The sequence below is a fragment of the Osmerus eperlanus genome, chromosome 14 (assembly GCF_963692335.1).
Source record: "Osmerus eperlanus chromosome 14, fOsmEpe2.1, whole genome shotgun sequence".
Lineage (NCBI taxonomy): Eukaryota > Metazoa > Chordata > Actinopteri > Osmeriformes > Osmeridae > Osmerus > Osmerus eperlanus.
Window position 1 is genome coordinate 7272082 of NC_085031.1, and position 23619 is coordinate 7295700.

Here is a 23619-nt window from a genome sequence, read left to right on the forward strand (position 1 = left end):
TCAGATTTGTTAACGCATCACACAATTGGTCCCTTGTACCGGGTGTTTCAGATTACAAAAGCGCATGAGCGTTGGCACCTTTGACCTTATGTAAGTTTTGAGATGTATAGTTTTCTGCTAGATGACCAAATACTGTCTTTCTCTTGGAATGGATTCTGTAGCTCTTAATTACACAAAGGACTTTTACACAAAGGAATTCCTCCCTACATAGGGCTAGTGCTGTCATTGACCAGGCAGCTCCAGATAAGACTTGGCGTAGGGCCATAAATGTGCATTTTGATTTATAGTTCAGGCCTCTGCCTGCGAAGGGAGATGCATATCTACAACTTGGGTCACTACAGTATGTATAGCCGTGTCTTGGACAAAGCACTTAAGATAAATGTTAATTATTTTGTGTTCATTTGTCAGATCAGTATAATTGTATTTTACTAGTGAGGACTGTTTCACAACAGACTGTACCACTAATTTGAAATATAAAGATACAAAACACGCCCCCACAAAAAAACACAAACCATTAGGTTTGTGTGAATTACTAACTTGACAGACCCCAGTCTAAGTCTTCTCCCACACCCGTGACAGGGCGTCAGCCACCACGTTATCAGTACCCTTAACCCTCGTGCTGCCTTCGGGTCACATGACCCAAAGGTTCATAACGAACCATCGTTGTGTTTACCCAATTTTACCCAATACAAAAACAAATAAAAATAATTTTCTTTTAACCTTCGCAATGTGGGGGGTCTGAGACAGCCCAACGGTTAAAAGAAAATGCTTCACTTTGTTTTTGTATGCGGTAAAGTTGTCGCAATACGACGGTGGGTCACAATGACTGATGGGTCAGAATGACCCGAAGATAACACAAGGGTTAATATGACAGATATTGATGTTATAGCTCTGTAAAATCAAAGCTCAAAGCGGTTTTGATTGTACATTCGGTTCAAGAAGACCAAGGGATTATGGTCAGTAAATACTTCAACAGGTTTGGCCATGGAACTAACAGGTCCGCTTTACGCATCCCTGATAGTACTTCACACGAAGGGTCAACAAATGCTGAAACAGCAGATACCGCCATACTTAACTCTAGACACTAATAACACCACACCAAAGACACTATACACACAGAGCTACAACACAACCAGCAACCCTCACTTAGCCAGTGAGCTAGTCCTTTACTCACACCCCTAAACACCACACCTCAATCACCGACCACCAAGACGTCCGAGCAGTCAAGATCCCGGACGAGCCCCCAAAAGTGAATGTGAGCCTAAAAATGACCAAACAGCTATAAGCCTTCATCTTCAATTGGTACACATTTGAATGATGCCATTTTTGTGATAAAAGTTAAAAATATATAATAAACGCTGAAGCTTTTAAAGCACATCTTATGCAATTTATGATCATGCCACTTAATGAGGCAATGAATGTCCCTGAAGAGAGTCAGTGTAAACAGTTTTTGGCTTCAAGTAGGGTGAGGCTTAATGTTTGCAATACACAGAAGGCAGCTGTGTGTTTCTGGCTAAAACATCTGGCATCAAGTTGTACTTGCCAGGTCATATAGTTATCATATATTCATATTAAACAAGACTAAATTCGATATCTCTGTCAGCTGTTATCTGCCAAGCCTATTAAATTTGATATTTTAACCAAATTAAACCCACCAGTGATGCCACTAACTCCTACCATACACCCCATCTAAACATTATTCTATAGGCATAGATTCTGCTTTTTCACATGGAACAAGCCCAGAGGTATGCCATCACTTATATCAAACTACTTATACACAATCCACAAACTTGAAGTCTCAAATGGTGTTTTACAAAGAAAAGGAAGGGTCAAGGTGTTTCAGCACCCCTCCTACAAGATGGAGGCTGCCTGTGACAAGGATGTGAATCCCAGTGGCCTCTCGTAAGGGGGATGCTTTCGCTGTGATGCTGTCCTTGACTGGTACGGCTATTTTGGCCGTGTCTGCCAGGACAGAGTCCCTTCCCTGGCAGATCCACTGGAGGGCGCTAAGGATGCAGGGGAAAACAAGGGTGTCGCTCTTGTGTTTGGCCATCAGGGGGAGATGGTCATGGATGAGCCCCGCAGCATTCAGCCCCTCCTCCTGGCCGGTATGCATACGCCAGCTCTGCTGGTTGTCCAAGCAGCGGGTCAGCATGTTCTCCACAGATACTTCAAAGTTCTGTTGGTCTGGGGGGGTAAAGGTCTGAGTGTGAGAGAGGGAAAAATCTCCACCATGCTGAGAACATAGAATCACAAATGATAGTTTCGTAGTAGTTACATCTCTAGCTCAGATCTCCAACCTATACCATGAGAAAATATTTTTATATGTATGGTCAACAACATTTATTTTGTTCCGGGAGAGAACCAGCTCACACTCTCAAATCTACTCATACTTAAGTACTGCCTATTTGTAAAGTTCATAGTGCCATTTAAAATAGACTTAAAAATTATCACATGAGGTTTTCAAATGAATGCCTCCATATACCTACGCACCCAATTGTAGACAATGGTAGCCTTACCTGCATTACATGATGCTATGGCTTCAGTTATGTTGGGGCAGAACACAGCAAAGTCAAAATGACAAGGCTATGGGGTGGGGAAAAAAGGAAGAGATGAGCAAAAAGATAGAGTTCAATGTCAATATTTTGTGGAGCTGGTCTGCATAGGTCAACCACAACTACATCTTGGTTGCTGTGCAAAAAAATTACAGCTGCAACCTTACCAAATCTGGCTAATGTACATTGAAAATTAAATTGGAAAGAGATGGATCACTCCAATCTATTCATATGGCTCTCCTTGAAAGTGTTTGACTGTGCCCCTTTCGGTTTACACAGGGTGACATAATTCAAGTGAACCACAAGTATTGGTACACGTTGTTCACTCACCACCAACAGTTTCAGCATGGCTGCATAGTCTCTCTCTCCTGTAACGTTGAAAAGAAGCACTCGGACCACAGGTCCACTGTGCGGGTACAAGACAGGAATTCAAGGTCAGGCCAGTGTATTGTATTTGAACTTATAGTTTGCATTGCTTCAGTGCCCATGGAAGAAATTGATTGGAATACTGCAAACTTAACTACAGAGTAATGGAATTTGCTACTGTGCACAGTTATGTATTCGTATCAACATGATATACTAAAAACATCTCCATGCTCACCCTGCCCTCTTCTCGTGCTGAGCGGCGGCATTGCTGAACCAGTGGACGCATGCCTGCATGCTGCGCATGGTGTGGGCTCCATCCAGGAAGTAGGTGACAGGGCCGTGCTCCAGAGTCTGTGTGCGGCCAGGCCACTCTGTGTCTGCTAGTCCTGTGGACCAGAGAAGTGGAGCGATGAGGGGAGAGCAAGAAAGTGTTTTAATGAGACAAAGGAAAGGACCATCCTGTAGTACCTAAACTATTTACAATAACCGATTTGCTTTGTTCAATTGTATTTACCCAAGGTGTTTGTTTCTGATTAGTTGTTCAGATCACAATGTAATTACATTAGACTACACTTCATGTATTGCTTATTGTGGCCAGTGATTGACTGCCTACCATTTCAAGTGTTGACGACAGTAATTTCATAGCAAGAATAACATGTTATTTACAATCATTGCCTTCATGCCAGGAGCTAATCTAATTATTTAGGCTTATGACAATGCAATGAGCACCTCTAAATAAAAAGCAAGCTGTCAAAGCAACGGACAAGGGATTTAAGTTTCTGGTCAGTTAAAATATTAGTTTTTAAAGTATATGCAAAACTGAATCTTACACTACTTTCTGCTGCAGGGCATAACAGCTTAGTGTCTGTATTCATACCACCACCGTTAAACGTGTGAGTGGCAGGAAGGAGTTTGACCACTAACACACAAAAACTAAATAATTTATTGACACATCAACATTTGGATACTGTTAGTTCATCTTTTGTTCACGTATGGGTTTGTTACAAGAGAGGGTTTAAGAGTTATTCAGCATGACTCACCTTTTGCCATGATTGGGCTTAATTGGAAGGCTGAGGCCAAGGGAACAGTTGTGGTTTCCCTTGTTAGGAATGGGAGGTTATCTTCTGTGGGTGGACAAAACGGTTAGGTCTGAATACAGATTGAATGCAACCGACTGAATGATTTGATTACTTAACTCCTCAAAAAAAGTTTGGAAACCTTATTTTGGTCGATTATTCCTCCACTTCAATAATACCAATTGGTATTGTATTTTATATCGTTTGAAAGCCTGATTAGTCACTTTTACAACGAGGTACAACTTGTAAGGACTCGTGCATTCGTGGAATGAGCAACACAGCTAACCGTGTGGGTAGCGGCCCCCCAAAAATTGCCCAAATCCCCTGCAATATTCTTCTGTTGGTATTAACTCTCCAGAAAGGGTGCTGGAGAGTTTATATGATTTAAATACTACACAATGTTGGTCATAATCAAACTAGAACTAGTTCAGTCAAAACAATCACGTATTAGATTTGAGCATTTATTGTTACATGACATGGACATGTAAGTTTGACTTTGGCGGAGTGGATGATCTAAGGGAAGCGCTCCCTGCCTCCTCGATGATACGCATACATACATGACATATGAGGCAGGGAGAGAGATAATCCGCCTGAAGGATAGAACATACAGACAGCATGGGGGAGAAGGGGGATGGTGGAGGGCGGCAGCAGCACTGATCATACAACAACCGGGGTGAGTGTGTGCGTATCCGCGCGTCTTTAAAGACGCCTTATCGGACGTGGCCCAATGGGTATGCACTGCTAACATGGGTGTAGTTGTGGGCGGAGGAAAGGAAGTTGGAGTAAGACGCCTTACGTCCCCGACACATGGATGACGCGCGCTGCCCGATTGCCCTGCCTGAACTAGCTGCGCTTATGATTTGAAAAGCTGAAGGAAGTACCTCACAAAACATGCAAAAGGAACACAAAAATACCAAAACACAAAAGAAAGCAGGTGCACACTTTTTGAATCCGACACACACAGACACAAACACACCTGGCAAGCAGCGTCTCTGTAGCCAGGTGTGGCTGAGCTGCAGGGCCAGGGAGGCATTGGAGCACTGATGCTGCCCAGCCAGGCCCAGACGCAGGGTGGCCTCTGCTCTGTACTCATTCAGCTCTGGGCACATCCACAGCGGACACTGGGAAACACACCAAACAGAGGAGGGACAAGACCCAGAATAAGGATATAAAGATGTTTGCAATTCTATGTTTTTAGTATTGCTGGTGATCTGATTGATTTCCCTTTCTCTGGGATTGATTAACCCTTGTGTTATCTTCGGGTCATTCTGACCCATCAGTCATTGTGACCCACCTTCGTATTGCGACAGATTTACCGCATACAAAGACAAAGTGAAGCATTTTCTTTTAACAGCTAGGCTGTCTCAGACCCCCCACATTGCAAAGGTTAAAAGAAAATTATTTTAATTTGTTTTTGTATTGGGTAAAATTGGGTAAACACAACGATGGTTCGTTATGAACCTTTGGGTCATGTGACCCGAAGGCAGCACGAGGGTTAATTACATAATAAATATGTTTGTTAGATCAGGCTTACCAGATAAATATGTTTTGGCAATGTATACACAATTATCTGCATAAATCGAAGGCTCCAATTCAGTGAGCTTCAAATACAGCCTCAACATGGAGCAAGCCTCCAACCCAGAGGCCTCTATATACTTCAGTTTTGTAAAAGTAACTAACCTCATTACTCACATACGCCACTATTCAAAAGCTCTATCCATTAGGAGGCAGGTTAGAGACAAACATTAAAAATAAAGAATGAAATTTGAATGTGATAAGAGAAGATTGAAAGCTCAAATCAAGCGTGAAGTTTATTACTGACTTAGGAGAGGTTGACCAAGGTGAGAATGCAATATTTTACCTTTTCCAGACTTGGATACCTCCATTTTTACATTCTCTGTCTAACAATGTGTAGCTGTATTTTGTGCTTTGTCAATTTATGAGCAGTGTCTCACCCCAATCTCCACGGCACGCTCTTTTAAAACCGTCATAGGCCCTTCAGGCTGCTTCACAGTGAAGGCTGGAACCCCTGGCTGGGGGAACGTCCAGAGAACCATTTGATTAATGACACGTTTCTGTAGTTTGATGATTGTAACTTTTTTTGCTGTGTTCCATCAGTACTGTCGGATGTTATTGCTTTGTATGCAGTTACAGGAGAACATGGAAGTCACACAAATCAAATGGTCAAAAAGGGTGAAAGAACAAAATGTAAAGTACCACAAATTACACACAAAAACAGAATTATTAATAAAAAGTTATCTTTCTAACATCACAATCACCTTGAAGATTCCCCCTTTATGCCAGGCAATCTTCTCAATGGTATCCCCCAAGTCCTGGGTGTGATCGACACCCAAAGATGAGATGCCACACACCCATGGTCTCCTGTCATACACCGGGGGGTGGGGGGGGTTGTCTGTTAGTACTCTTTCTCAGTCTCTCTAGATATCACTAGGAATACAATAATTCCAGTTAAGGACAAAAAATAATGACAAACAACACTCATGTATAAGACTTTCATGAAAATTTCAAAATATTCACCTGGAGACAATCTTCTTTCCATTTGTAAGGTGACCAAGAGGTCATCACTGTGTTTTTGAGTCTAAAACAAAACATACTGAGCCTGACAGGCTCACTGGAACTTGGGGTTGCAACTAAGAATGGCTCAACTAGTTAGTGTTAATTTAACTCATCATGAAGATGATAAATTAACAATCAATCAAAGCATTGTACTGTATTGTGTTAATTAGACCAACATTGAAAAGCTTCAATGCAGGCAGTACTTTTGAGCAATGTGGTGGCATTGGGTAAATATATTCAATTTATGAACGGCACAGTTGAACTGTCATTACCAGCAACTATTGTGCAGTCACAAGCTGAAATCTCTCATATTTGCTTTTGTAAAATGTTTACTCAAAATGCTTTAATGCGTTTTGGGAACACCTCAAGGTGTTACCTTATTTTCCAGGTTACATGTCCATACAAAAAGCTTTTTAAAATAAATTCCACAGGATGGGGTTAGGTACTTGGATAGAAGTTTGGACAAGGAACCTGCACACTTGATTACACTCTGTAACTTTGGTTAATTAAGAAATCCAGAAGAGAGAAAATAAGGTTTAGAAGTATACTATGTGGAGAGCTTAAAGATGGCTTTAGACTACATTATGAGGATGAGTAGAGTGCCAGGAAAACAAACCAGCCAAGTGTATAGAGTTGGAAGTCTATAGGGGGACACTTTCCCATTCACTTTCCCAATCCTTACTAAGTTCTTACTGCCTAAATAAAACTAGGTGTAACCATTTTGCATCCAATAGTAAGGATGATACCTGAACAGGGCTGGACTGGGACAAAAAAATTGCCCTGGCATTTTTGCTCAGACCGGCCCACCACAATCGGTCGGACACCACCCACCAGTACACCATGCTTGCGGTGAGAATTTTGGGCTCTGAGCCACTGCATCTGACAAGAAACAAGGGGGGGAGGGTGGAGCCTGTTAAAGATTCCGTAAAGTGGAATTGAAAACTAGTTGTAAGTTCACCACACCACAGAATAATGTGTTACATATTATAAATGAAATTTTCCCCTGAGGCTGAGCTGTAACAGTAAAAATTGACACCAGAGACAGCAGACAGTGAGCTCTCCAACTAGGCTACTTCTAGCACATTAGCTGCCATTTCACCAAAATACCATCATTCTACACCGAGTAGCCTAATATCAAGTTAGCGGTTTGCACTAACTCATAGCAGAGATTGGCTACCTCTGGAAAAGTTATCTAGTATAATTATAACAAGCACACAGAACTGAGTAATGAACTGCTGGTGGCGGTGGATGGTCCAGGTGCGACCGGAGGAGGAACGGCCGGGAGGGCGATGCTCGGTACTGCTCCGCGCTTCAAGAGAAGCCGTATGTCCACGAACCCCGTCTGTCTCTGGTCCATGTTAAAACTATCCGCCGTGAAATGGTCACTGCAGAGGCGGCTGTTGGAGTTTATCCGAAGCTTTTCATCAGCGTGGCTCTTCACAAAATCAATCCACCTATTTTTCCTTTCCTCATCAATAGGGACATTAAATAGCGTTGCTGAAGTTTTTGCATCCAGGGAAGATGCAGTTGCGGGTGGAGGGAGACATCCTGAAGTTGGCTAGCTAGCGGATAGGTAGAAATGAAGTTAAGCATCTTTTACATTTAGACATTGAGTCATTTAGCAGACCCTCTTATCCAAAGCGACTTACAGTAAGTAAGTAGGGACATTCCCCCGAGGCAAGTAGGATGCAGTGCCTTGCCCAAGGACACAACGTAATCTTGCATGGCCGGGAATCGAACCGGCAACTTTCTGATTCATAGCCCAATTCCCTAACCGCTCAGCCATCTGACTCGCCATTTTAGTGAACTTTGTGAATATTTTCTTTGGTTCCATTATTGGGTTCAGTATTGTTCCGGGTGGGGCGATAATTCAGACTTCCCCGCATGTCCCCTCGTGTGGAATTCTGTAAACTGCGTTTCTTCATCCTCTGTGAACGAAATTAATTAACCTTGTATATTTTGCTAAGTTTTCAATTACGTGTATTTATTTTGTGACCTTAGATTGCCTTTTTATTACTTCCGATAATGTGTACTGTGTTAAATATACAAATTAATGTAATAAGATATGCGAGTTGTGAATGTCTGTTTAGCCGTTGAGTAGAGGCTAACTGGCTAATTCCATTCTGTAGGATAACAGTGTTGTTCTGCCCCTGTACTGTGCGTGATCGCTTCACTATTCCTGTGTTACAGGTATGTTTTGCCTGTGTGTTAAAGTACTTTACCTGTCATGTACTTTATTCATTGCTCTGTAAATTCTGTATTACACTATACGATCAAGTGTTGTATCTAGTAGGCTGTAATGGGCTAACGGTGGGTATCTTAGAATCGCCTACGCACAGCTATTTGTTAGCTACCGCCCTCGTGTGGAAGTCTGTAACAGGGGATGATAGTGTTGTTCTGCCCCTGTACTGTGCGTGATTGCTTCACTATTTCTGTGTTACAGGGAAATAAATCTGATGACAGCATAAATCCACGACTTCACGTCTCTACTCTCCATTCAGCTGACCACAAAAAGACATTGTAATTGTATAAAAAAAAAAAATCATAGCTTATTGGCCCGAAGTGCGTCGGCACAGAGGTATGCCAGATTATCAGTTCAGCCCAACCTTAACCTCACAATGGTGTGATGATCTACCTTCTCCTGCAGGAAAATGTGGAAGTAGAAGTACAGGGCACTATTAGCTGCGGCCAAAAAAAACAAAATTGGACAAAGTGTGCAGGCACATGATGTGCATGCACTGGTCATTATGGAAGAGGTCCAAAATGACCTCACTAAACTTAAGTTTGGCTGTGGGATACAGCTATCCTTTAAAACAGCTACCGGTAAGTTATTTGAATGAAAGCCACTGACAATGGTACATTAACTGAGACATAGTTTGTAATATCGCTGATACTATGTTTTGTGTCCCATGTAACTAAAGGTTGCTTTCCTATATTTAACTCATTAATCTTTCTTTTCGTCATTCCTATGGTCTTGAAAGTCAAATCAATTTCTCTATGCATCACTGGAACATTTCTTATGATATTTTTAAAAAGTGTGTACCACTGGGACCTTTTTCCAGGCCTACCTTTGTTTCATCCAGTCGCCCATAAACCTGCCAGAAGTATTTGGTGAAGAGCTCTTTGCTGATGGGTTGTCCATTAATTCTTATCCTCTCCCTTACTTGTACTAAATGTGGGGAACTACAGGGAGATACATACAATCTTTAGCCAGAATCTTTTTTTATGTTTTTCTCTTTCAAGACGGCAAGTCTCTGGGGAAATGGAAAATGGCATTGCAATGGCAAACGGCAAATGACTACAACTACACATGGATGTCTTTGTTATTTGATACTGATTTGTGATTTAGACATACCTATAAAACCCAGTCCGAAAGCCGTAGCCTCTCAAAATCTTCTCTGTGAAAGCGCACGTTGATCCCTGATCCTTTTACTTAATTTAGATTAAAACTATATATTAATATGCCTACAGGCCTTTTGATTAAACAGATTTTTCAATAGTTTGAGGATGAGGCTAGGAATATCCAGTGAAAAAATAAATTTTAACAATAAAAATGACTAACAAATGTAAACAACCAAAGATTAAAGACACCCACATTGAACTTCTACCAGCACATTGTTTTAGTGTGGAATCCACCTAGGTCCCATGGCATGCTGTTTTTGGATGCTTTTATATAGGCCTTAGTGGTCCGTTAATACTGTATCTGAAGTCTCTTTCCAAAAATTCAGCCTTGGTGCAGAATTACAGCCACTATATGCAGTCCCACAATGAGCTTTCCTTAGGGCCTGCCATTTCTCTGTCTGTAGCTTTAAAAGCTATGAGGAGGAGAGAGGCGGGGCTAACTGCCATGTTTCGGTCGTTTGCAAGCCATGATGTCACTCGAGAAAAAAACAATATCGTGCTCGCACAGTCGTAGCTCATTTTCTCATTGGCGGGCCAAATTCTCTGGGCGGGCAAAGCAGAGAAAGGGGAGGTAACCTTTCTCCTTATGACGACATAAGGGGAAAATTTTAGATCGGACCATTTGAGCTTTCATTTTCTCAAAGGTGAAGAATACCCAGGGCTTGGTTTACACTTATCAAAATTTTTTGCCACTGCGGGACCAAAGGCAGGCTAGGGGAACTCATTTTAATGTTAAATAACCTCATCAAGTGAAATGTTCATGCCATGGGACCTTTAAAGCATCGCTGGACATGTGAATGCCCAGTTATCCTTTATTGGATTTATTGCCGTTTGCGCAAGCACTTTATATAGGAACCTCGTGAAATACCTGTCTCATTTAGTGTTTGTTGTCTATGTTGTTTATGTGGCACCATGGTCCTGGAGGAATGTTGTCTCTTTTCATTGTGTACAACCGTACATGATTGAAATTACAAATAAAAACCACTTGATAGATTGACATTGCCAGTGTGCTGGGTGTGCCAGGTGTAAAAGGGATCGTCCTTTAATCACCTCAAGTCCAATCCGCTCCAGGAAGCCCCTCATGGCCTGGAGCCGGAGTTGGGGATCCCCCCCCATCCGCAGCTCCCTCCGCCGCTCCTCCAGTACACTGGCCGGTAATGTTAGGGTATTGAGGGTGCACAGAGCATCCTGTGGTGGCAAAATGGTATATACTGTTTCACTGCCGGGACGTGGAACTTTTTTGAGATGAGCCACGGGAAAGCTGCCCCGATTGGTGTTGGAGGGGCCCTTGGTGTCATCACAGATACAAGTGAAACATGTTGAGGTCTGTTATATGCAAAAGATTGGGGTTAACAGGTTTTTCTGGCCAGCCCACAAAGACATCCTTTGGTATTTGTTTGAGAACATTGTGTTCCCCCCCAAGGGCAGTCACATGGAAATTGAGAGAGGAGTCTGGGCCAAATTAGAGACAGCTTTTTAGAAATGGTCATGCAAGTGTTTTTCATTAATTGAGTGGAATTGTAGCTAAAACACAGTTGGATGTAGTTTCTGCAACTGAACATTTTTGTTTTGTACATGAAGATGGAGAGAACCCAGGAGCCAGACACACCCACCATGGCATGCTGACGGGGCTCAACCTCCATTCTTTATGTTTGATTATTCACCATTTGATTCATAATATGTATATAACTGAAATACAATGACTTATTGTAACTTTGATTATGTTTTTTGTATGTTTAAATAGTCAAACGCGATCGCTGCAACTGCACGATACTACTGTCGCATACGTTATCATGTTTGCTAAAAATGTCAGTTATGTAATATATTTTATAATTAAGCACTTTTTCTACTTCCTCTTTTTTTGTAGTTTCACTCCATTTCAATGTTGTCAGCTTGATAGGAAGTCAATAAAGGAGCAAGGCTAATTTTCCTGGCTCTTGGAAAGGAGGCTCTGTTAACGCTAGGAAGCACAACACAGACAGAGCAGTACAGCTGTCAAAGTATAGGCTAACGTTAGCTACGTGGTAGAGTAATGTTAGCTATAGCAAACAGTACAATACCTGTCTCTTCTGGCAGATGAGTGCATCCTTCACCGGCTGGTCGAAAAATAAATTTGTAATTTTGGGAAGTTTGGCATTTAATTCAGAAATGTTCTGTTTTGAATGCCGCTTTTGGGCACCGCTTTTAAATGTGCGTTTCATTTTTCCTACGCTACGCTACAGTTAGCTACCTATTTGCAGCGGGCTCGCCGGTCTGTGTGACCATCTGACCTACTTCGTCATGTCACTTACCTAGCTAACAAAGAAAGCACAATTAAATATACTTTACTTTATTTTTATATCAACTCTGGAAACACAGACAAGACAATAAGACATCCCATGTAATTCAAATTGGACAAAAAATAAAATAAAAACGGGGGGCCTGCCACGCGGGGCCCCCCATCCCTGCGAGCCCCCCCCGCGGTGCGGGGGCAATCTTTACGGGCCTGCCTGATATTCCATTTTTGGAAACTCGGAGCAGCTTTGATATTTGAGCAGTTAAATGACAATTGTCAACTTTGATGTCCAGTCCTTGTGCTTGAACCACCCTGCTCTCACTTGCAATGAGTTTTAACCCTTTGACGGAGTGAGTTCTAAATATTACCGACGCTTCCACCCAGTAGCGGAGATAACGTGGGTGCGGCCGCCCCAGGGCCCCGTACCATTAAGGGACCCTCAAACACCGCTGATCTTGCATCACTTAGGCCCTACTTACATTTTGACAGTTTAACCTTCAAATGCATAATGCAACCCTTCTGTCTGCTTCTTTCTCACATTTCTTTTTTCCCAGAAATTAGACAATATTTAGGGAGTACAGTTAGACAGTGGCAGCGCCATAGATATAGCACTTAAGAGAATTGTTACGAAAATTGAGAAAATGTCAATCGGGCGCATTCTTCAACAAATGGTAAATATACATTTTATATTTATTGCACAAACATACAAAAAATATATATATTAAGACAGTATACAAGATGACAAGCTACGCTTCATTCTTGATTTGTTTTTAACTGACAAATCTATTGACGCAGTGACATTTCTAAAGCAACAAAAACTTTGTGTTACAATACATGAAGCTCACGTACCATTCTTAAACCGTCACTAACATGGTATTCATACTAATGCCAAGTGTAAATAAGTCATGTTAAACATAAATAGTAACTATGCCTTCTCACAGCTCAAGAAAGTATGTACAGCCGTGTCTTGGACAAAGCACTTATGATAAAATAATTAACATTATCTTCATTTATCAGATCAGTAAAACTGTTAAGTATTTTACTAACAGAGCAATTTCTATGCCTTTATCTACAATTGGTTCACATTTGAATGATGCCATGCTTGTGAAAGTTTTATAATAAAGGTTTAAGCTTTTAAAGCACAACTTATGCAATTTATGATCATGCCACTTAATGAGGCAATGAATGAAGAGAGTCAGTGTTAACAGTTTTTGGCTTCAAGTAGTGAGGCTTAATTTTTCCAATACACAAAAGGCAGCTGTGTGTTTCTGGCTAAAACATTTGGCATCAAGTTGTACTTGCCAGGTCATATAGTTATCATATATTCATATTAAACAAGACTAAATTCGATATCTCTGTCAGCTGTTATCTGCCATGTCTATTAAATTAGATATTTTAACCAAATCACACCCACCAATGATGCCACTAACTCCTACCATACACCCCATCTAAACATGTTACTTCTATAGGCATATATTCTGCTTTTTCACATGGAACAAGCCCAGAAGTATGCAACTACTTATATCCAACTACTTGCACACAATCCGCAAACTTAAACTCAAATGGTGTTTTACAAAGCAACGGAAGGGTCAAGGTGTTTCAGCACCCCTCCTACAAGATGGAGGCTGCCTGTGACAAGGATGTGAATCCCAGTGGCCTCTCGTAAGGGGGATGCTTTCGCTGTGATGCTGTCCTTGACTGGTACGGCTATTTTGGCCGGGTCTGCCAGGACAGAGTCCCTTCCCTGGCAGATCCACTGGAGGGCGCTAAGGATGCAGGGGAAAACAAGGGTGTCGCTCTTGTGTTTGGCCATCAGGGGGAGATGGTCATGGATGAGCCCCGCAGCATTCAGCCCCTCCTCCTGGCCGGTATGCATACGCCAGCTCTGCTGGTTGTCCAAGCAGCGGGTCAGCATGTTCTCCACAGATACATTAAAGTTCTGTTGGTCTGGGGGGGGGGGTAAAGGTCTGAGTGTGAGAGGGGGGGGGAAATCCCCACCATGCTGAGAACACAGAATCAAAAATCTAGTAGTAGTTATATCTCTTTAAGCTCAGATTTCAAACCATGAGAAGATATTTTTATATGTATGGTCAACAACATTTTTTATTTGAATCTACTCATACTTAAGTACTGCCTATTTTTAAGTCTATTTAAAATGGACGCACCCAATTGTAGACAATGGTAGCCTTACCTGCATTACATGATGCTATGGCTTCAGTTATGTTGGGGCAGAACACAGCAAAGTCAAAATGACAAGGCTATAGGGGTGGGGGAAAAAAAAGAAGAGATGATCAAAAATATAGAGTTCAATGTCAATATTTTGTAGAGCTGGTCTGCATAGGTCAACCACAACTACATTTTGGTCGCTGTGCAAAAAGATTACAGCTGCAACCTTACCAAATCTGGCTAAAGTACATTGAAAATGTCATTGGAAAGAGATGGATCACTCCAATCTATTCATATGGCTCTCCTTGAAAGTATTTGAGGTTTGTTTGATTTGTAGTGTGCCCCTTTTGGTTTACACAGGGTGACCTAATTCAAGCGAACCACAAGTATTGGGTAGTAATTGTTCACTCACCACCAACAGTTTCAGCATGGCTGCACAGTCTCTCTCTCCCGTAGCGTTGAAAATAAGCACTCGGACCACAGGTCCACTGTGCGGGTACAAGACATAGGAATTCAAAGTCAGGTCAGTGTATTGGATTTGAACTAATAGTTTGCATTGCTTCAGTGCCCATGGAAGAAATTGATTGGAATACTGCAAACTTAACTACAGAGTAATGAAATCTGCTACTGTGCACAGTTATGTATTCGTATCAACATGATATACTAAAAACATTTCCAAATCTCCATGCTCACCCTGCCCTCTTCTCGTGCTGAGCGGCGGCATTGCTGAACCAGTGGACGCATGCCTGCATGCTGCGCATGGTGTGGGCTCCATCCAGGAAGTAGGTGACAGGGCCGTGCTCCAGAGTCTGTGTGCGGCCAGGCCACTCTGTGTCTGCTAGTCCTGTGGACCAGAGAAGTGGAGCGATGAGGGGAGAGCAAGAAAGTGTTTTAATGAGACAAAGGAAAGGACCATCCTGTAGTACCTAAACTATTTACAATAACCGATTTGCTTTGTTCAATTGTATTTACCCAAGGTGTTTGTTTCTGATTAGTTGTTCAGATCACAATGTAATTACATTAGGCTACACTTCATGTATTGCTTATTGTGGCCAGTGATTGACTGCCTACCATTGCAAATGTTGACTTGGCTAGACAATAGTAATTTCATAGCAAGATAACATGTTATGTACAAGGAGCTAGTCTAATTATTATCTATGACTATAGAGGTGCTCTATGACAATGCAATGAGCACTTCTACATAAAAATGCCAGCAGTCAAATCAATAGACAAGTGATTTAAGTTTCTGGCCCGTTATAATCAGTGCTTGAAGTGGAGAAAAAAAAGGTGCCGGTACTCTCTTGCATTGGCAAATCCTTATGAAATTTGATATTTCTACAGTGAAAAACAACTTGGAGATATTGCTGGTACAACAACAATTTATTGTTAGCCTATTTATTAACAACATAAATGCATAGCCTCGGGAACATATTTTATCAGGGGGTAGCTTAATGTTGCGGGGCGGCAGGGACGGACTGGGAGTAAAAATAGGCCCTGGACTTTTATCCAGACCAGCCCACCAGAACCGGCCCCCGTATACGCCACCACAGCTGCCTGCTAATGCATGCATAGTCTGTTTGATGTGATGCTAGTTCGGGAGTTCGATACTTAAAGGCCAACTTTTTGGGCCTTTATTTGAGCGCCAAATAGTTTTTTGAGCTTTGTGTAAAATAAAAATGGCTGTTTTTTAATTGGTAAAACCTTGTCTAGTGAAAGTGATGTATTTTTTTATTTTTCAGCCCCACCCTTACGTTTCTTATCCTGGTTTTCCAGCGTTATTCTTCCCCGGGTGTTCCCGATGGCCAGTCCGCTACTGCGGGGCTATTCCGCGGTGGTGGATTTTAAAGTCATATCATTTTAAATTCTAGTGCTGTCAGGGGGTGCTGCAGCACCCTCAGCACCCCTAGTTCCCGCAGCCATACATAAATGTATGTATTTAAACAAGTTTGAAGCTCATGATTCGTACCCGATGTTTCTGGATGGACTTGGACCTCTGTTGAAGTGTCTGGTTCTGGCACACGCGTTCTTTTAGTGCCTTTCTGAAGACAGGCTAACATAATTACTTACAAACGAAAGTCGTTTAGTTTCTAGGTTTGAAAGCAGCAGTGAAAAATCTGTTTTACTCAGGCATCAGCTGATGCTGTATAGATAACTTTTTCGAATCTAGCGTACCGGCACGCAAGAAAAGGTGCCGGTACGCAAGAAAAAGGTGCCGGTACGCTTAAGAGTAAAATGTAGAGGTGCCGGTACTGCGTACCGGTGAGTACCGGCCCACTTCGAGCACTGGTTATAATATTAGTTTTAAAGTACGTTCAAAGCTGAATCTTACACTACTTTCTGCTGCAGGGCATAACAGCTTAGTGTCTGTATTCATACCACCACCGTTAAACGTGTGAGTGGCAGGAAGGAGTTTGACCACTAACACACAAACACATAATTTATTGACACATCAACATTTGGATACAGGAGCTCACCTTTCGTTTATGTATGGGTTTGTTACAAAAGAGGGTTTAAGAGTTATTCAGCATGACTCACCTTTTGCCATGATTGGGCTTAATTGGAAGGCTGAGGCCAAGGGAACAGTTGTGGTTTCCCTTGTTAGGGATGGGAGGTTATCTTCTGTGGGTGGACAAAACGGTTAGGTTGTGAATAAAGATTGAATGATTTGATTACTATATGATTTAATTACTACACAATGTTGGTCATAATCAGACTACAACTAGGATTTGAAAAGATGAAGGAAGTAACTCACAAAACATGCAAAAGGAACACAAAAATACCAAAACACTAAAGAAAGCAGGTGCACACTTTTTGAATCCGACACGTACGTGTGCCACACACACACACACACAAACACACCTGGCAAGTAGCGTCTCTGTAGCCAGGTGTGGCTGAGCTGCAGGGCCAGGGAGGCATTGGAGCACTGATGCTGCCCAGCCAGGCCCAGACGCAGGGTGGCCTCTGCTCTGTACTCATTCAGCTCTGGGCACATCCACAGCGGACACTGGGAAACACACCAAACAGAGGAGGGACAAGACCCAGCATAAGGATATAAAGTATTTGCAATTCTATGTTTTTAGTATAGCTGGTGATCTGATTGATTTCCCTTTCTCTGGGATTGATTAATTACATCATAAATATGTTTGTTAAATCAGGCTAACCGGATAAATATGTTTTGGCTTGGTTTTCACAACTATCTGCATAAATCGAAGGCTCCAACACAATTTGATTTATATGACTTGAACACCAGAAATGTATATTTTCTACATGTTCATTCAGTGAGCTTCAAATTACAGCCTCAACATGGAGCAAGCCTCCAACCCAGAGGGTATAAAGGCCTCTATATACTTCAGTTTTGTACAAGTATGTCTGCTCTCATTACTCACATACTCCACTATTTAAAAGCTATATCCATTAGGAGGCAGGTTAGAGACAAGTCCTTAGCGTGAAGTTTATTACTGCCTTTAGAGGTTGAGATGAGAAGGTGAGAAGGCAATATTCAACTTCTCATAAACATTTAATTTCCATGGCATTTCCAGGCCTGGATACTTCCATTTTTACATTGTCTGTCTAACAATGTCTAACTGTATTTTGTGCTTTGTCCATTTATCAGAAGTCTCTCACCCCAGTCTCCACGGCACGCTCTTTTAGAACCGTCATAGGCCCTTCAGGCTGCTTCACAGTGAAGGCTGGAACCCCTGGCTGGGGGAACGTCCAGAGAACCATTTGATTAATGACACGTTTCTGTAGTTTGATGATTGTAGCTTTTTTTGCTGTGTTCCATCAGTACTGTCGGATGTTATTGCTTTGTATATAGTTACAGGAGAACATGGAAGTCACACTGTACCCTTTTCAAAATGGTCAAAAAGGGTGAAAGAACAAAATGTAAAGTACCACAAATTACACACAAAAACAGAATGATGAATAAAAAGTTATCTTTCTAACATCGCAATCACCTTGAAGATGCCCCCTTTCTGCCAGGCAATCTTTTCAATGGTATCCCCCAAGATCTGGGTATGATCGATACCCAAAGATGAGATGCCACACACCCATGGTCTCCTGTCATACACCGGGGGGTGGGGTTAGTATTCTTTCTCACCCTCTCTAGACATCACTAGGAATACAACAATTCCAGTTAAGGACAAAAAATAATGACAAACAACACATGTATAAGACTTTCATGACTTGCTGCATTTTCTGTTGCACAAATGTAAATACTATTTAGCAAATGACATCAGTTTATATTCTGCTCAACTACTCTTTTGCCACAGTCCATGCTGCCACTGCTCAACATAAGAGTGATCAAGTTCTACATTAGCAATGTAACAGTTAACTTCCAAAGAAACCTTCCCCTACATTCAATCTCAGAAGCAGCTGTTTAATATATTTGAAGGGGGTACAAATTAGGAGCACATAATGGACCTCACAGTTACAGATTCCTCACAGGTCAGGCTATATTTGGAACTTCACAGCAACTTCACTTAAATCCCTGTTGGTATTAGGTTAGCTGTAGTCTAACATGTTGTCATAAATATAAGATATGACTTTTAAATGGTTTTAACAGCATCTCGGGTGTATGGATAAATGCAAGGTGTTGCATGAGAGCGTGAGAAATGGCTGAAATGTGTGAGTCTTGCGGCGAATGTGAGAGACTTGAGCCCTGCAACTTTGTGTGTTGTTTATTCAAGTAGGGCTACAAAGAAATTGGCCTCTACATGTGGTCATTATATATCAACAATTTATTCATTAAATTTACAAAAAATGTGCCATATCATGATATGTATGTCATCATTATCGGGATATGAAAGGATCTTTATCAGGATATGAAATTTTGGTCATATCTCACAGCCCTATTTGGCATTTTACCTGATTATGTTTGTGCAGTCATAGGCTCCACCGATCCCAACTTCCAGCAAAGCTAAATCCACCTAGACAAAAAGAGGAAAAGTATCATCTTACTAATCTACAATTTATGGCAAAATATTCACCTGGAAACAATCTTCTTTCCACTTGTAAGGTGACCAAGAGGTCATCACTGTATTTTTGGGTCTAAAACCAAACATACTTAGCCCAACAGGCTCACTGGAACGTGGGGTTGCAAGGATGGCTCAACTAGTTAGTGTTAATTTAACTCATAATGAAGCTAGTAAATTAACAAATCAATCAAAGCATTGTACTGTATTGTGTTATAATTAGACCAACATTGAAAGGCTACAATGCAGGCAGTACTTCTGAGCCATGTAGTTGCATTGGGTAAATATTTTCAACGTGGACAGTTTAAAGGTGACTTTAGACTACATTATGAGGATGAGTAGAGTGTTCCAGGAAAACAAACCAGCCAAGTGTATAGAGTTGGAAGTCAGGGTGGGACACTTTCCTATTCCCTTTAAATTCTTACTGCCTAAATAAAACTAGGGGTAACCATTTTGCATCCAATAGTAAGGATGATACATGAACATGACCTACCTTCTCCTGCAGGAAGATGTGAAAGGCCAGGATGGTGAGGAAGCGAAAATAGGCAGGCATTGTCTGCCCGTTACCATCCTGTGAGGGGTAGAAGTACAGGGCACTATTAGCTGCGGCAGTGTGCAGTCACATGATGTGCATGCACTGGTCATTATGGAACGAGAGGTCCCACATTATCTCACTAAACTTAAGTTTGTGGCTGTGGGATCCAGATATCCTTTAAAATAGTTAAGTACAAACTCTGTACAAAACACTGTACAAAAGTTGCTTGGCTAATGATACTATGCTTTGCGTCCCATGTAATTAAAGGTTGCTTTTCAATATTGAACTCATTTATCTTTCTTTTCGTCATTCCTATGGTTTTGAAAGTCAAATTAATTTCTCTATGCATCACTGGAACATTTCTTATGATATTTTTAAAAAGTGTGTACCACTGGGACATTTTTCCAGGCCTACCTTTGTTTCATCCAATCGCCCATAAACCTGCCAGAAGTATTTGGTGAAGAGCTCTTTGCTGATGGGTTGTCCATTAATTCTTATCCTCTCCCTTACTTGTACTAAATGTGGGGAACTACAGGGAGATACATACAATCTTTAGCCAGAATCTTTTTTTAATTTCTTTCTATGTCTTTCAAGACAGAAACTCTCTGGGGAAATGGAAAATGGCATTGCAATGGCAAACGACTACAAATACACATTGTATGATGAGTCATTGTTATTTGATACCGATTTAGACATACCTATAAAACCCAGTCCGAAAGCCGTAGCCTCTCAAAATCTTCTCTGTGAAAGCGCACGTTGATCCCTGATGATATAGGAACAGTGGTTATATACACACACACAGCACATTTGCATGTACAATTAATATTAAGAGCAATGCACACAAACACAAAGGCTCACCTTGCCCTTGGTTCCAGTGACATGAATTATATTCAGACGGTCAAGATCCTCTACCTTTGAAACCAAACAAAAGACTTTTTTTTTTTACTTAATTTAGATTAAAACTATATATTAATCTATGAAGACAATGTAGAGTATGCCTTTTGATTAAACTGATTTTTCAATAGGTTTAAGGATGAGGCTAGGAATATCCACAATGTGCCACCTAGGTTGTGCGATATTACATTTTTACATTGATCATTTTTTCTTACAAATACAAAAAGACAAGGAATTATTCAATTAGTATTTTATTTTTTTAAATTATTTATTAACAATAAAAATGACTAACAAAAGTAAACAACCAAAGATTAAAGACACCCACATTGAACTTCCAACAGCACATTGTTGCAGTATGGAATCCACTTAACACATCGCTGGACATGTGAATGCCCAGTTATCCTTTAGGCCTACTCAAGCTCAGGGAAGCGGTGGAGGTTCCGTACCCAATCAGGCTAGCCAAGTTCAACATTGTCCTAAACCATAGATTTGAAATTAATTAATAAAATAGATTTTTTGCCCAGCTTTAGTGCCACCATTAGTGAGAGGTTTAGTTTCTCTCATACACAAAATGATATAAACAAAGGCATTGACACAGACTTACCTTGCAATTCCTTGCACATTCTAATGCACTATGCCAAAGTATGTATGTTTACATCCACAGTATCCTTACTGCTACCTAATAACTGCTACCTCAACGCACTACTTATTTTATTTTACCTGTGTACTGGTCGGCGCTGCACTGTCTCTCACTGTGCCTATTGCCCTGTTTGCGCAAGCACTTTATATAGGAACCTCGTGAAATACCTGTCTCATGTAGTGTTTGTTGTCTATGTTGTTTATGTGGCACCATGGTCCTGGAGGAACGTTGTCTCTTTTCATTGTGTACAACCGTACATGATTGAAATTACAAATAAAAACCACTTGATAGATTGAAATTGTGTGTTGACATTGTGCTGGGTGTGCCAGGTGGAAAAGGGATCGTCCTTTACTCACCTCAAGTCCAGTCCGCTCCAGGAAGCCCCTCATGGCCTGGAGCTGGAGCTGGGGATTCCCCCGCTCCCGCCGCACCTGCTCAAGTGCACTGGAATTGGTTTGTAAGGTATTGAGGGTGCACACAGCATCCTGTGGTGGCAAAATGGTATATACTGTTTAGAATTTAAATAAAACATGTTTGCAATGCAGTTACTGGTAAATTTAAGTACAACTGACGTTATTTAATCCAGCTAATATTCACTTGACAATTACAACATCACTTAATCAATGACAAGTTTAACTATTTTATATAGGGCTGCAAAGGGGTGGACAATTTCCATAAAGGTATTTTCAAGAAAATGCCCATCATGGTACTTCAAAATATTGTTCATTCAAGTTTTGTCCATTGTCCACATTATTCTAAATGTAAATTAAGTCAACGAGCAAGATATGCACATATGGAAAAAACAGGCATACAATCCCAGGTAACAGCAATCCCAAATTGCAGTCGGATTTGTTCCGTAGGCCATTTTGCGCCCTTAATTACCTAAAGCTTGACAGACCCTTCTTCAAGTAGTGACCGGTTGCTAAGGTAGGATTGGTCAAGGCCGTCTGGGGGCACGGCTTTACAAAAAGTGTTGGGGCACAGATTAAAAAAATTGCAACAACAGCAAGGTTAATTCTCCTTTCAAACATTTCAGTTTTAATAACCTTATTCTCAATTTGAAAGGGAGAAAATAGGCTACATTTATTTCCTTCCAGGTCTACACAGAATACCTTATTTTACCGAAGTGAAAATATTTAGTGTATTAAAAAGCAAAAATGTAGATCGCATGTGCATATCTCTGTTCATGTGTTTGCACTTATTGTTGTTTTTACTTAGTAGTGGCTTACTACTAACTTAACTAGATCAAAATCACGAGAAATAGGTTGCCAACTCTAAAATAACGTTAGCTAACAAGCCAATTAGCTTACCTTTAAGTTTAGATCGAAAATGAGAAAATAACCCAGAAAACGTACATTGATTCAACATAATTCGAGGCTGATGTAATGTCGCTTCATAAAGCCAACTAACGCTAGCTAACATGTCAACAGCACGTTTTGCACGTGCCATCTGGCTAAAGTTGACCATTTGAATAGGGGCAAGTCAGCTATCGTAAACTTGTCAAACTATCAAGTTGGCTAACGAAATCCAGGTTGCAAATTAGTTAGCTTGTAGCTAGTACGCTAGCTAGATCAGCACATTGGTTATCACATGCCGCATACGAGCCACACGAAGTTCCAAAGGGGTCTATTTTACCTGATATTCCATTTTTGGAAACCGCGGAGCAGCCTTGGTACTTGAGCAGTTGAATGACAATGTCAACTTTGATGTCCAGCCCTTGTGCTTGAACAACGCAAATACGGAGCTCCACTCCCGCACGCGGGAGAAGCGTACCATCGTGGGGTTTGAGTAAAGTGCATGGAGGAAGCCTTAACCAAATTTGGGTGCTTCCCTTTTTTTACATTATGCAGTAGGATGAAGCCAGCCTCAATGTGTGATCTAATTTCCGGTTGATTTCTTCCTATCTTTTCAAAATAAAGGTCATGTCACAAACTGTACTTTGTAGTGCACAATGCCCATCATGCAGTGTCGGTGATTAAGATGTCGGTGAGAAACACACCGAAAAAATAGATATATAGCACACAGTGCCTGTGATGAAGTAGGTGACACACACACAGATCCCTGGAATTATAAATAGGGTACAGTGCCCGTGAAGCCATCTGTGAGTAAAATGTCGGTGACGTGCACAGATTAAGTATTGTGTTTGGGAAAGGACCGTCC

At 41.3% G+C, this 23619-nt stretch overlaps 2 protein-coding genes across 2 annotated transcripts; both read right to left on the minus strand.

The window, feature by feature from the left end:
- Positions 1–849: 849 nt before the first annotated feature.
- Positions 850–8372, minus strand: LOC134033884 (folylpolyglutamate synthase, mitochondrial-like). Its single transcript, XM_062478169.1, has 10 exons — positions 8350–8372; positions 7382–7453; positions 6277–6379; positions 5953–6030; positions 4974–5118; positions 3962–4045; positions 3157–3307; positions 2886–2961; positions 2520–2586; positions 850–2187 (listed from the first exon to the last, which is right to left on the minus strand). Exons 1-10 carry the CDS (start codon positions 8370–8372, stop codon positions 1811–1813), a joined length of 1176 nt encoding a protein of 391 aa, XP_062334153.1. The 3' UTR covers positions 850–1810.
- Positions 8373–12923: 4551 nt separating this feature from the next.
- Positions 12924–23303, minus strand: fpgs (folylpolyglutamate synthase). Its single transcript, XM_062477406.1, has 15 exons — positions 23095–23303; positions 21816–21944; positions 20784–20837; positions 20624–20688; positions 20340–20454; positions 19884–19961; positions 19284–19345; positions 18374–18476; positions 18042–18119; positions 17277–17421; positions 16953–17036; positions 15111–15261; positions 14830–14905; positions 14443–14509; positions 12924–14198 (listed from the first exon to the last, which is right to left on the minus strand). The coding sequence occupies exons 1-15, from the start codon at positions 23233–23235 to the stop codon at positions 13822–13824; spliced, it is 1725 nt and encodes a 574-aa protein (XP_062333390.1). The 5' UTR covers positions 23236–23303; the 3' UTR covers positions 12924–13821.
- Positions 23304–23619: the final 316 nt, after the last annotated feature.

Bases quoted from the DNA above. Each gene is read 5' to 3' on its own strand.
- LOC134033884 (XM_062478169.1), bottom strand. From the start codon at position 8,372: ATGGCGAGTCAGATGGCTGAGCG. The intron at 2,587-2,885 runs GTGAGTGAACAA...CCCACCCCATAG, and splicing joins CCATGCTGAAACTGTTGGTG to CCTTGTCATTTTGACTTTGC. The intron at 2,188-2,519 runs GTAAGGCTACCA...TTACCCCCCCAG, and splicing joins CATAGCATCATGTAATGCAG to ACCAACAGAACTTTGAAGTA.
- fpgs (XM_062477406.1), bottom strand. From the start codon at position 23,235: ATGGTACGCTTCTCCCGCGTGCGGGAGTGGAGCTCCGTATTTGCGTTG. The intron at 21,945-23,094 runs GTAAAATAGACC...TTGCCACCACAG, and splicing joins TTCCAAAAATGGAATATCAG to GATGCTGTGTGCACCCTCAA. The intron at 15,262-16,952 runs GTGAGTCATGCT...TCTGGTCCACAG, and splicing joins AAGCCCAATCATGGCAAAAG to GACTAGCAGACACAGAGTGG.